The sequence below is a fragment of the Tiliqua scincoides genome, chromosome 1 (genome assembly GCF_035046505.1).
Source record: "Tiliqua scincoides isolate rTilSci1 chromosome 1, rTilSci1.hap2, whole genome shotgun sequence".
Classification (NCBI taxonomy): Eukaryota; Metazoa; Chordata; class Lepidosauria; order Squamata; family Scincidae; genus Tiliqua; species Tiliqua scincoides.
In genome coordinates, this window is record NC_089821.1 from 278997688 (window position 1) to 279009907 (window position 12220).

General features: G+C 45.9%; 1 protein-coding gene across 2 annotated transcripts in view; it reads left to right on the plus strand.

Moving 5' to 3' along the window:
* Window positions 1–12220, plus strand: part of ADCY3 (adenylate cyclase 3) — an 84163-nt gene that overhangs the window by 40133 nt on the left and 31810 nt on the right. For both annotated transcript variants that reach the window (XM_066626625.1, XM_066626635.1), the window contains exons 4-5: window positions 7940–8070; window positions 10046–10157. In XM_066626625.1, the coding sequence (XP_066482722.1) occupies window positions 7940–8070; window positions 10046–10157 (243 nt within the window). The remainder of the gene's footprint in view (window positions 1–7939; window positions 8071–10045; window positions 10158–12220) is intronic.

Consider the following 12220-nt stretch of genomic DNA (forward strand, 5'->3'; position numbering starts at 1 on the left):
TTGCAGAGAGCGTTTATCCAGAATCACAGGGTGATCACAGCCAACAGGTCCACCACTGATATGGTATTCTCCCTTAGACAACTGCAGGAGAAATGCAGGGAACAACGGTAGCCACTCTTTATAGCCTTCATAGACCTCACGAAGGCTTTCGACCTGGTCAGCAGGGATGGCCTCTTCAAGATTCTCCCCAAGATTGGATGTCCACCCAGGCTCCTCAGCATCATCAGATCCTTCCACAAGGACATGAAGGGCACTGTTGTCTTTGATGGCTCCACATCAGACCCCTTTGACATCCGAAGCGGCGTGAAGCAGGGCTGTGTTCTTGCACCAACCTTGTTTGGGATTTTCTTCGCTGTTCTGCTGAAGCAGGCCTTTGGAACTACAACAGAAGGCATCTATCTCCGGACCAGATCAGATGGAAAGCTCTTCAACCTCTCCAGACTGAGAGCAAAGTCCAAAGTCCAGCTGAAATGTCTGCGTGACTTCCTCTGCCGATGATGCAGCTATCACTACCCACTCTGCCAAAGATCTCCAGCAGCTCATGGATCATTTTAGCAAGGCCTGTCAAGATTTTGGACTGACAATCAGCCTGAAGAAAACACAGGTCATGGTTCAGGATGTGGACTCACCTCCCTGCATTACAATCTCTGCGCATGAACTGGAGGTTGTCCATGACTTTGTGTACCTTGGCTCAACGATCTCCGACACTCTTTCTCTCGATACCGAGCTAAACAAACGCATCGGTAAAGCAGCTACCACGTTTTCCAGACTCACAAAGAGAGTCTGGTCCAACAAGAAGCTGACGGAACATACCAAGATCCAGGTCTACAGAGCTTGCGTCCTGAGTACACTTCTGTACTGCAGCGAGTCATGGACTCTTCACTCACAACAGGAGAGGAAACTGAATGCTTTCCACATGCGCTGCCTCCGACGTATTCTCGGCATCACCTGGCAGGACAAAGTTCCAAACAACACAGTCCTGGAACGTGCTGGAATCCCTAGCATGTATTCACTACTGAAACAGAGACGCCTGCGTTGGCTCGGTCATGTCGTGAGAATGGATGATGGCCGGATCCCAAAGGATCTTCTCTATGGAGAACTCGTGCAAGGAAAGCGCTTTACAGGTAGACCACAGCTGCGAAACAAGGACATCTGCAAGAGGGATCTGAAGGCCTTAGGAGTGGACCTCAACAAGTGGGAAACCCTGGCCTCTGAGCAGCCCGCTTGGAGGCAGGCTGTGCAACATGGCCTTTCCCAGTTTGAAGAGACACTTGGCCAACAGTCTGAGGCTAAGAGGCAAAGAAGGAAGGCCCATAGCCAGGGAGACAGGCCAGGGACAGACTGCACTTGCTCCCAGTGTGGAAGGGATTGTCACTCCCGAATCGGCCTTTTCAGCCACACTAGACGCTGTTCCAGAACCACCTTTCAGAGCGCGATACCATAGTCTTTCGAGACTGAAGGTTGCCAACTATAAGGTTGAAACATAGGTTAGCAGAAGACTCACAGTGATTAATAAGCCCAGACAGAAAGAATGTTGAATAGATAAGCAGGTGGCTCTTGTGAAGGTCAGGGGGTAATTGCAAAAGACATATCAAAACCTAGTACTGTAATAAATGAGTAAACAGTGCTACCTAGTGGTTTTCGAAATATGTATGTATTCGCCTTTTTGGAACTTGTAACTTGAAACTGACCAACCCTGAGAAAGACTCCATCTCTGATGTCACACACTAAGCCAATGAAATGTAAGGCTCCTCAGACAAAGAAGCCAAAATGCTATATAAGCAAGAGGTTCACACTGGAACATTGCTTTTCTCTGAGAGTTCTGGGAGTTCCCACATAGCTGCCATTGCTCTCGCCTTTTGGACAAGAGTCCCTGAGAAGCCCGTTGCTGGCAACGCATAAAGCTTGCAAACGATCACCACTCTTGCCTACTGAGTTTGCTTTTGAACTTTGCTGCTGACCTTGCAACAAACTAGCTACCTCCCTTTCTGCCTTGCTGATCCTTGCAAGGCATTTCTGTCTTGCAAAGCATTCTGGAGCACGGCCTGCCTTTTTCTGCCATTCTTTTTCAAGTACCCCTAAAGGTCCTGTTGAGTGTCCCTGGGAGTACGTGAATACCAGGTTGGGAACCACTGTTTTACTGGTATGTAGTTTACAGTGCACTTACTCTGTGTTTACAAAAAGGTGGTGAAGACCAGAATTTAAAAAAGAATAAAAATGTATCTTATGATCTTTTACTATGTTTTTAATAAATTAGAGACTACAGTTCTTAGGTAACAATTAGCGGTAGGTTATTTTTCAGGATCTGGCCTTGGGTAAAATCAGACAAAACTATAGTCAGACACCCCCCTAAGTTTAACCCCCGACTTATCCGAGGGTCATAGAAAATTCCATGATAGTTGGCTCAAAACCTGCCCTCGGCTTATCTGTGGTGTCGACTTATAGGCGAGTATCTGCGGTGTTTTGCATTGGGGGATATTCTAGCGCAGAATTCTGTACCAGCCACATGCATAATGTAGTGAGATTGCAGCTGAATTGAGTCTCCCCCTTTTCTGGGCTTGGTGCAGCCCAAAAATGTATGACTTTTTAATGTGTGACTGTTGCAGAGCATTAGAGTGGTTGTCCATGATGGGCAACTGGGATGCTTCAAGCACCCTACAAAGCAACTACTAATGCTCTTGGCAGGTGATGGGGAGTGACTGAAATTCTGTCAGGAGCTAAGACTCAGTGATGTTTGCTGTTGAAAGTGCTGACACTCCTCACATCGTTCTGGGTGTTACTTAGAGAGAATGTAGTGGGGATAAGTTTATGCTCTGGTTTTAATAAGGATGATCTGACAACTTAGATAGGTTCAGAAAAAGAAAGGTGAGGTGTTAAATGCAGGCAAACCCCCCTGCCTTATGTGGACCAGTCAGTTTGGTCAGACTCAGCCCAAGTATTGTAAACTTCCATCCTTTCTGTTAGCCAAGGACCTATAGGAGCTATAGGAAATTCAGATCTTCCAGTGTATCGATGGTTTGTTAGAACCAATCAATTTTTTATTAGACAACCAGCTTTGGGGGAAGCACTGGAAAAAAATAAACTTTTCCTTGCACCCTTTTCCCAGGCTAATTTCCCCTACCTTCTATTTACTCCATTAACATGGCCTGTGTTGTGCCTGCTTATGGATCCAGTCCTATCCAACTTTCCAGCACTGATGCACCTGTGCCAATGGGGTGTGCACTGCATCCTGTAGTGGGGAAGGCAGTCACAGAGCCCTACTCAAGTTTTTCTCAAGCCTGACTCAAGGTCTCAAGCCCTACTCAAGGTCTAGAGCGTTTTCTAGACACTGTTCCCCCTCCCAATCTAGTCCAGGATTTCCTATGACTACTTTTAACTAAAAATAGAAATATTAGGAGTCCTGCTCATGTATTTCACAAAGATTGCCTCTTTTGGCCCCGAGTGGAACAATGGAGAAGCATCAATTGTCTTAGAACTGGAAGTGATTCAAGAAAGGTATTCTTTCCCATGGTGTATGGATCCATTTGGTTTACTTACCAAAAGCAGTGACTCCTCTTTTAATCCCCGTCAGGTCTCCCTGGAACATTGTTCTAGAGCAGGGGTGTCTAAAGTTTTTGGCAGGAGGGCCACATCATCTCTCTGACACTGTGTCGGGGGCCAGGGGAAAAAAGAATTAATTTACATTTAAAAGTTGAATAAATTTACATAAGTTTACATAAATGAATATATTAAAGTTGAACTTGTATGAATGAATGAAGGTCTTGAAATGACCCAAGACCTATAAAAGGTCTTGCACAAAGCAAGGCTGGCCTTTCTTTGCTGCTACATCACAGATGTGAAACAGCAAGCAGTGGAGGAAGCCTACATCCCACAGCTCACACAAGAGGTCAAACAGTCGCCCTCATGCTGAGAGCAGTTGCGTTGGGCCAGTGTGGGCTCCAACAAATCTCTGGAGGGCCAGAGACTCATTGGAGACTGGGGGCTCCCTGAGGGCCGCATTGAGAGGCCTCGAGGGCCACATGTGGCCCCAGGGCTGGGGTTTGGACACCCCTGTTTTAGAGCCTTGTGGTTTCCTGAGGTGCAGCCATGAATCAGAAGTACTTTAAGTAAACAGAAGCATCCAGATTCTGCCTTTTTATAATCTATTGTTAACAGAGTTCTCATTTTTTTGAAATGGTGGTTGGAGTTCTGTAGGGGTTGGGTTTCTGCAAAGTTTAATCCTGGATAGTGTTTTTTATTGAACATTGGTTTCCTTGTTTCATACTCACAGAGGAGTATGAAACAGTACACAGAGGAGTACAGTGGGATGATCCTGTCAAAACATTTTAGCAGCAGCACTGTTGGGGGCCTGTGTACTATATTTAGTCACTTGCTCCTTGATTGTTAAAAATAAAATTGTATGGGCTGTGATAGCTATTCTGAAATTCCCTGGTGCACTGCATTTTGGGATTGATTCATATATGCAAACAACTGTGGGGTGGTAGCTTGACAGGGAAAGACAGAGTGCAACTCCACACAGTAAGCTGTTTGCATGAGTGGCTCACTCTAAGGTTTGGAGAGGTGTAGGGTGTGTTGGTGTAGGAGTTTGGCCTCAGATGGGGAGGCATAGCTCAGTCACAGAGCACATGCTTCGTATAAACTATATATTCTGAAGAACCTTGCTGGATCAGGCTCAAGGCTATCTAGACCAGCATTCTGTTTCCTGCATCAGCCAGCCAAGCGCAAATGGGCCTCCCTGATATTGCTTCCCAGCAAGTGGATGGTAGTACCACCTCTGAACCTGGCACACCATGCCATATTTTTCCAGTTCAGGTGTAATGGCAAAATATGGCTTATGCTAAATAGGAGATAGAGAATCAAAACACAATCCAGCCTCACTTAATGGTGTGAAAGAACTTTTATTGTATTGGCAACCTTCAGTCTCGAAAGACTATGGTATCCTTTAATTACTGTAAAAGACATACAGGTATAGTAATATACAGTACAGAAGTGTACAGTAATGTATATTTCTCAATGTACATTAGCTGTTCCCTTGAGGCACACATTGGATATTACTTAGGGCACAATCCTAACCCTTTATGCTGGTGCTTTCCAGCACTGGCATAGCTGTGCCAGTGGGACGTGTGCTGCATCCTGCAGTTGGGTGTCACTCACAGAGGCCTCCTCAAAGCAAGGGAATGTTTGTTCCCTTACCTCAGAGCTGCATTGCCCTTATGTCAGTTCTGGAAAGCACTGACATAAGGGGTTAGGATTGTGCCCTTAAAGGTACCATCCCCAATTGAATCCACTTATGCTATCTGAAAAATTACTTCCAAAAAATCATACATGCTGATAACTTACTCCATGCTAAGATTCCCAAGACATGCTAGCATATTTATGCCAGCCTTTCAGCACTCAGAGAGGCGCTAACTGCTTTCTACTTAGGGGAGGGGAGAAGACTGTTGGCAACCTTCAGTCTCAAAAGACTATGGTATCGCGCTCTGAAAGGTGGTTCTGGAACAGCGTCTAGTGTGCCTGAAAAGGCCAATTTGGGAGTGACAATCCCTTCCACACTGGGAGCAAGTGCAGTCTGTCCCTGGTCTGTCTCCCTGGCTATGGGCCTTCCTTCTTTGCCTCTTTGCCTCAGTCTGTTGGCCAAGTGTCTCTTCAAACTGGGAAAGGCCATGCTGCACAGCCTGCCTCCAAGTGGGCCGCTCAGAGGCCAGGGTTTCCCACTTGTTGAGGTCCACTCCTAAGGCCTTCAGATCCCTCTTGCAGATGTCCTTGTATCGCAGCTGTGGTCTACCTGTAGGGTGCTTTCCTTGCATGAGTTCTCCATAGAGGAGATCCTTTGGGATCCAGCCATCATCCATTCTCACGACATGACCAAGCCAACGCAGGCGTCTGTTTCAACAGTGCATACGTGCTAGGGATTATGGGGAGGGGGAAGGGAGAGTTAACAATTAGTCTGTGCCCAAAAAAAGATTTAACACATAATATTTGGGGGGGGCGGGATAAGAAAAACAACAATAGTCAGAGGAAGAAATGAGGAGAGTCACATAAAAATGCGACTTTTTATATTTAAAATTGAACATTAAGGGAATCTAGCAGCTGCTGTAGGCCAGAGAGAACTCACAGATAATGTTATAACTTTTAATAGGTGATAGACTCCCATTAGTATATACTGATTCTTTGATATTGGTATGGCAGTTAATGTTATCATTGTGCCTAAAATTGGTCAGTTCTGTACAAAATTTGAAAATCATGGAGACCTTCAAGCTAAAGGTGAAGACAGGACACAGGAAGGAAAGGAGAGGAGAAGAAAAGAGAAGTGAATTAAGCCAAGCTGAAGAGCTGTCAGAAGAAACCAGCTGATGGGTCTTTTCTGCTCTCCATCCTGTTTAGGCTTGTGGTTGATGGATGTCCAAGAGCAGGGGTGTCCAAACATTTTGACAGGAGGGCCACATCATCTCTCAGACACTGTTGGGGATCAGGGGAAAAAAAATTACATTTCAAATTTGAATAAATTTCCATAAGTGAATATATTAGAGATGGAACATATGAATGAATGGAGATCACGCAATAGCTCAAGGCCTATAAAAGGCCTTGCACAAAGCAAGGCCAGCCTTTCCTTTGCTGCTGCTGCTGCATCACAGGCGTGAAAAAGCAAGCACTGGAGGGAGCCCTTGTCCCACAGCTCACTTGAGAGGGTAAACAGTCGCCCTCACACTGAGAGCATTGGGCCAGTATGGGCTCCAGCAAGTCTCCAGAGGGCCAGAGACTCATTGGAGACTGGGGGCTCCCTGTGGGCCAGATTGGGAGTCCCTGAGGGCCACAAGTGGCCCCTGGGCCAGGGTTTGGGCACCCCTGTCCAAGAGGTAAGGGCTGGGTGGCTAGTGGGCTGTACAAGTTGGTGAAAAGGACTATTAACATAGAATGTGTCTTATACTGGTGAGACAACTGGTCCATCTAGCTCAGGGGTGCCCAAACCCTGGCCCTGGGGCCACTCGTGGCCCTTGAGGCCTCTCAATGCAGCCCTCAGGGAGCTCCCAGTCTCCAATGAGCCTCTGGCCCTCTGGAGATTTGTTGGAGCCCACACTGCCCCAACACAACTGCTCTCAGCACGAGGGTGACTGTTTGACCTCTCATGTGAGCTGTGGGATGAGGGCTCCCTCCACTGTTTGCTGTTTCACGTCTGTGATGCAGTATCGGCAGCAAAGAAAAAGCCGGCCTTGCTTTGTGCAAGGCCTTTTATAGGCCTTGAGCTATTGCAAGACCTTCATTCATTCATACAAGTTCATCTTTAATATATTCATTTATGTAAAAATATGTAAATCTATTCAAATTTTAAATGTAAATTAATTCTTCCCCCCCCCCCAGCCCTCAACACAGTGTCTGAGAGATGATGTGGCCCTCCTGCCGAAAACTTTGGACACTCCTAATCTAGCTCAGGGCTGCCTTCACTGGCTGGCAGCAGGGCTTTTTTTTCCCCCCAGCTGTACTGGGAGATGCTGCCAGGGAATTTCTGCATGCAAAAGCGTGAACATGGAGTTGCATTTTCTTCCTCTCCCTTTGTTGAGCTGCAGAGTGGCTGACGGGCCCTCCTCTGGTGTGACCCAATAAAACAAGTTATTTCACATGAAATTGAATTCAGCCCTCCCTAATCAAGCCCCAGTTTGCTCCCCATTATTTCTTAAATTACTCCCAGCCACCTGGTGTCTTTTTTTGATGGGGATACAAGGAATGGAACTGGGAACATTCTGCATGCAAATCATGAATGTTGCTACTGAACTGTTGAAGGCCATTTAGTTGCTCACTTGCCCCCGGAAGGGGAACATCCATCTGACAGTAACAGTGCACTTCTAAGGGGATGTGACGCATACCCCAAGTGCCCATATAGCCCTGCCATTAACTGTTCCTCACCCCTTCAATTGCTTTTCTCTTTGTCTCCCTACCTCAGGAAGGGCTGATGCTTTCAATTTTGCCCAAGCATGTAGCAGATGAGATGTTGAAGGATATGAAGAAGGATCCAAGCCAGAAAGAGATGCAGCAGTTTAACACCATGTACATGTACCGTCATGAGAATGTCAGGTAAGGAGCATGACATCTTGCGTGTGGGGGGTAGTAGTTCCATTCATGTGCTGCCCCTATGAGAAAACCTCTACCTGTACTCTGACAGATTTTGCTTTCTGAGAAGGCAGAAGCCTTTCATCCTGAGCTCAGCAAATCGAGGAAGTGGTGGAGGGAGGGAAAACAGAAGAATCACATGGTTTTCAGAAGAGGAACTGAGGCTAAGATAGAGTGACTGCCTCCAGTTTAGTATGCGAGTTAACACAACAATGATAGGCCCTGAATTCATGTTTCTGAAATCATAATTCATTATTTATAAAAGCTCTAAACTGTACAAAAATGAACAGGTTTCTTCCCACGGGCTCACAATCTAGAAAGTCTTGGAAGGAAAAGGGAAGAACTTTGCATAAGATGCAGAGTAGCATAAATCCTAAATACTTTCATGGCTGTGAGGGGCAGGGCAGAGGGGCAAGCATCTTGCCCCTCTCCCACACAGTCCTTAGGAGAGGTATGGCCAGTCTCCCCAAAGCTGGGTCACGCAAATGTCACTTCAGAGCAATGGCACAGAGCGGGGTTCTCTCACCCTGGTCCTCTAGTTACTGGGCGAGCTCAGTTGCCTTCCTGAAGGGTCATGTGCCTAGACATCAAACCAAGGACCCCTCCTCAACTCCCAAATCAAGAGCCAGCCACCTCCTCATCTCAGGTATGGGCTTTAATCTGCCTCATCAGGCACCACAACCTCCCCACCCACCTCCCAGGGCAAGGCATCCGCCCATCCTGGGCTGTTAAGAGCATAAGAAGAGCCCTGCTGAATCGGGTCCAGGGCCCATCTAGTCCAGCTTCCTGTATCTCGCAGTAGCCCACAAGATGCCTCAGGGGAGCACACACAAGATACTTGCATCTTGCTGCCACCTCCCTGCAACTAGCATTGTATTTACCCTCACACCCCACACCTGGCGAAGACACCAGATTGCAATTGGGTTAAGTTTGTGTTAATTTATTAAACACAGTGACCAATTTTAATGCATGAAACCTACCGACTATACCTTCCTTCACCAGTCTGGGGTAGGTGAAAAATCTGCCATCCATGGACAGAAAAAAACCCGGTCCTCATAATGAGCAGCCAGCAAATCTCAGACTGTACCTACCCACACAGAGCTCTTTGATTCTGTGCCAGCCCTAGGGTTGCTGCAGAATTGAGTAGCCCCATTGTGAGGCTACTTTCTGTAACCAGGGGAAGGGGACGAATGTCCCCTTCTCCCAAGGTATCACCAGCAGCTGCCCAGTTGCGCATTGGATGTTGCAGCAGCCATTTTTGACTCCGCAGCAGCCCCGCACTCTGGGCAGCTCAGAATTGGGCTGTCCCTCTCCTGTGTTGACTAGCTCCTCATGAAAATGAAGTCAAGTTGCACATGTTCTCCTTTTGTGTAGTGGTGGGGGAATTGGAAGCTTTCCAGAACACTGAAGCCTCACTTCCTTAGCAACTGGGGCCCCAATTCAGATAAAATCAGTCACATTGAAGTCAGTAAACTTAACTGAGCCTACCATTCCATAGTGGTTTTGGTGGAGCTGAAGTGGGACAGACTTTCTCTGAAGTGAAACATTTGGATAGCCCACCTGAGATTTTTCAGGCACTTGCTCTCAGCCTCATCTCTGGAGTCGCATAAGGGTTAGGAGCCTGCACTGAAAAAGAATATGATTGAAATTCTTGGGATACTGAATTCTGCGTCAGGTCCCACACAGAAGGCTTTCACAGATAAATGTTGATTGGGGGAGATCTAATTTGTCCCAGAACAGGTATGTCACTTTCTGCTTAATGATGTCACTTCCGGCGCTCAGCAGACACCATGAATGCAACTTTGTCCCTCTGTATGAATGAGTTTGACATCTCTGGTCTAGCCATTGGGCAGTACTGTCTCTCTTGTCTTTCAGCTGCATCTAGCACCTGAATCCACTATCTGAACTTCTCTCATTCATATGGCTTTTCTTTTTCCAGTATCCTCTTTGCTGACATAGTTGGTTTCACGCAGCTGTCATCTCTGTGCAGTGCCCAGGAATTGGTGAAGCTTCTGAATGAGCTCTTCGCTCGCTTTGATAAACTAGCAGCGGTAAGTTTGCTGTTTAGCCTGTTGCCAGGATATACACACACACTTATTCTGGAGCAAAGTACACAATACTTTATAATTAAGCCCTGACAGATCCTTCTCCTTTGCCAAGTATCTCCAGGAAGGAGTGCTTTGAAATGGATAATGAGAGAAGGGGAAGGAGTAAACATGGGTCTGGAAAACTAGCAGAGTTAAAAGCAGTCACAGAGGTAAACAGGCTGTTTGGGAAGAGGTGGGCACCTCCTCACCCTCCCCTCCCTTCTCTCTCTGAAAGTGACTCTCCCACAGGAGCTCATTGGGTCCACTGAGGCTTTGTTATATGCTACTTCCTTGTCATGTAGTTTAACCCTTAGGTTTGATTTTTCAGACACAGTTATTAATAGATGGGAGGAAGTAGTTTGCATGAGTTGCTGGATATCTGAAATAATGAAATCTGATGTCTGGAGAAGCTGTGGTCAGATTTGCTTTTCAGAGAAACTGGTCTTAATTAATTACCTGCTCTATAGTTCAAAGGCCTTAGGAGTGGACCTCAACAAGTGGGAAACCCTGGCCTCTAAGCGGCCTGCTTGGAGGCAGGCTGTGCAGCATGGCCTTTCCCAGTTTGAAGAGACACTTGGCCAACAGACAGAGGCAAAGAAGGAAGGCCCATAGCCAGGGAGACAGACTGCACTTGCTCCCAGTGTGGAAGGGATTGTCACTCCCAAATTGGCCTTTTCAAGCACACTAGACGCTGTTCCAGAACCACCATTCAGAGCGCGATACCATAGACTTTCGAGACTGAAGGTTGCCAACAACAACAGTTCAAAGACCTTCTGCGCAGTTTGGAATTTAAGGATGTGAATAGCATTGTTAGCCATTTAAAAACAGCACCAGTAGAATAATCAAGATACAAATAAAACACCCACATAAAGCAGGTCTAAGATTCCATTAATAGGCCCTGGTTATTCAAATGGAATATTTTTTGATGGGCAGGAAAGCAATACTGAAGATGAATTAACTTTCTGTATAAAGCACCTGGGTTTGCCAGACATAATACAGAAATAAAACAACAATTCACAGGTTTCCAATCCAGAATCTCCTTTTGAGATTTTTGTTCAAATTTGAAAATATACCTATATTGGGCTGCTTTGTTATACCTCTATTGGGCTCCATAAAGAAAATACACAGGGAATCAAAGCAATCAAGACTCTCACAAATGACATTGCAGAAACCTAATTAAATAGAGACGGGGCACTATTTTTATGTCAGATGTTTGAAATCTGTATTTTGATGGATAATGATGGACAGGTATAAAAACTGTTGAACATTGGTGCAGGTCTGCCCATTACCTCTTGATTACCTGCCTGTGGTTATATGGAGGATTGTTTAAATCCTGTTTAAAGTGATAAGATAATACTTTTATACTTGGGAGGTTTTATCCCTGTGTGACAATTTTGCTCCCCTTCGTATTTTTCCCCAGTTGGTACTTTGAAATTTGCACCATTGCAGAAAGACCACTTGGCCAAGCAAACAAGTGGTTTGTGAATTCTCTGTTTTTATCTATTTTCTCTAAAAACAATAAGCTGGCCCGTTTGCTGGAATTGGCATGCCCAGTCAGTGGGCATCTGAGCCCACCTGACTAGGTCAGAAGGCAGGTAGGGATGCCCAGGTGGCCATAACACAACCAATAGGATAAGATAGTGCTGTCACTGAATGTTGGTTGCTTGAGGTCAATGCCTGTGTATGTTCTGGCTTGGCTTCCTCAGAGAAAGCTTCTCTATGTGTGGTCAAGTTCTCACCCACCTCTGTGAGGATTAAAGAAGTGGAATGGATGCCTCGAACGAATACTGGCATAACTACAGTTAGGAAACAACAAAATTTAATTGAATTATTTTGCTTGTGAGTTTGCCTGTAAGCACTGACTTGCATTTTTGCTAAGTTTCACATCTGGGCACTGCCAACACCCAAGCTAGTTTCAAAGCCTGCTTGTGATGTTTGTCCTCGAACTATCTACCCCCATCCTATTTTTAATATTTTTTAAAATTCACCTCCCTGTGATTGGATGGACTTATTCAGATCCTTATCCA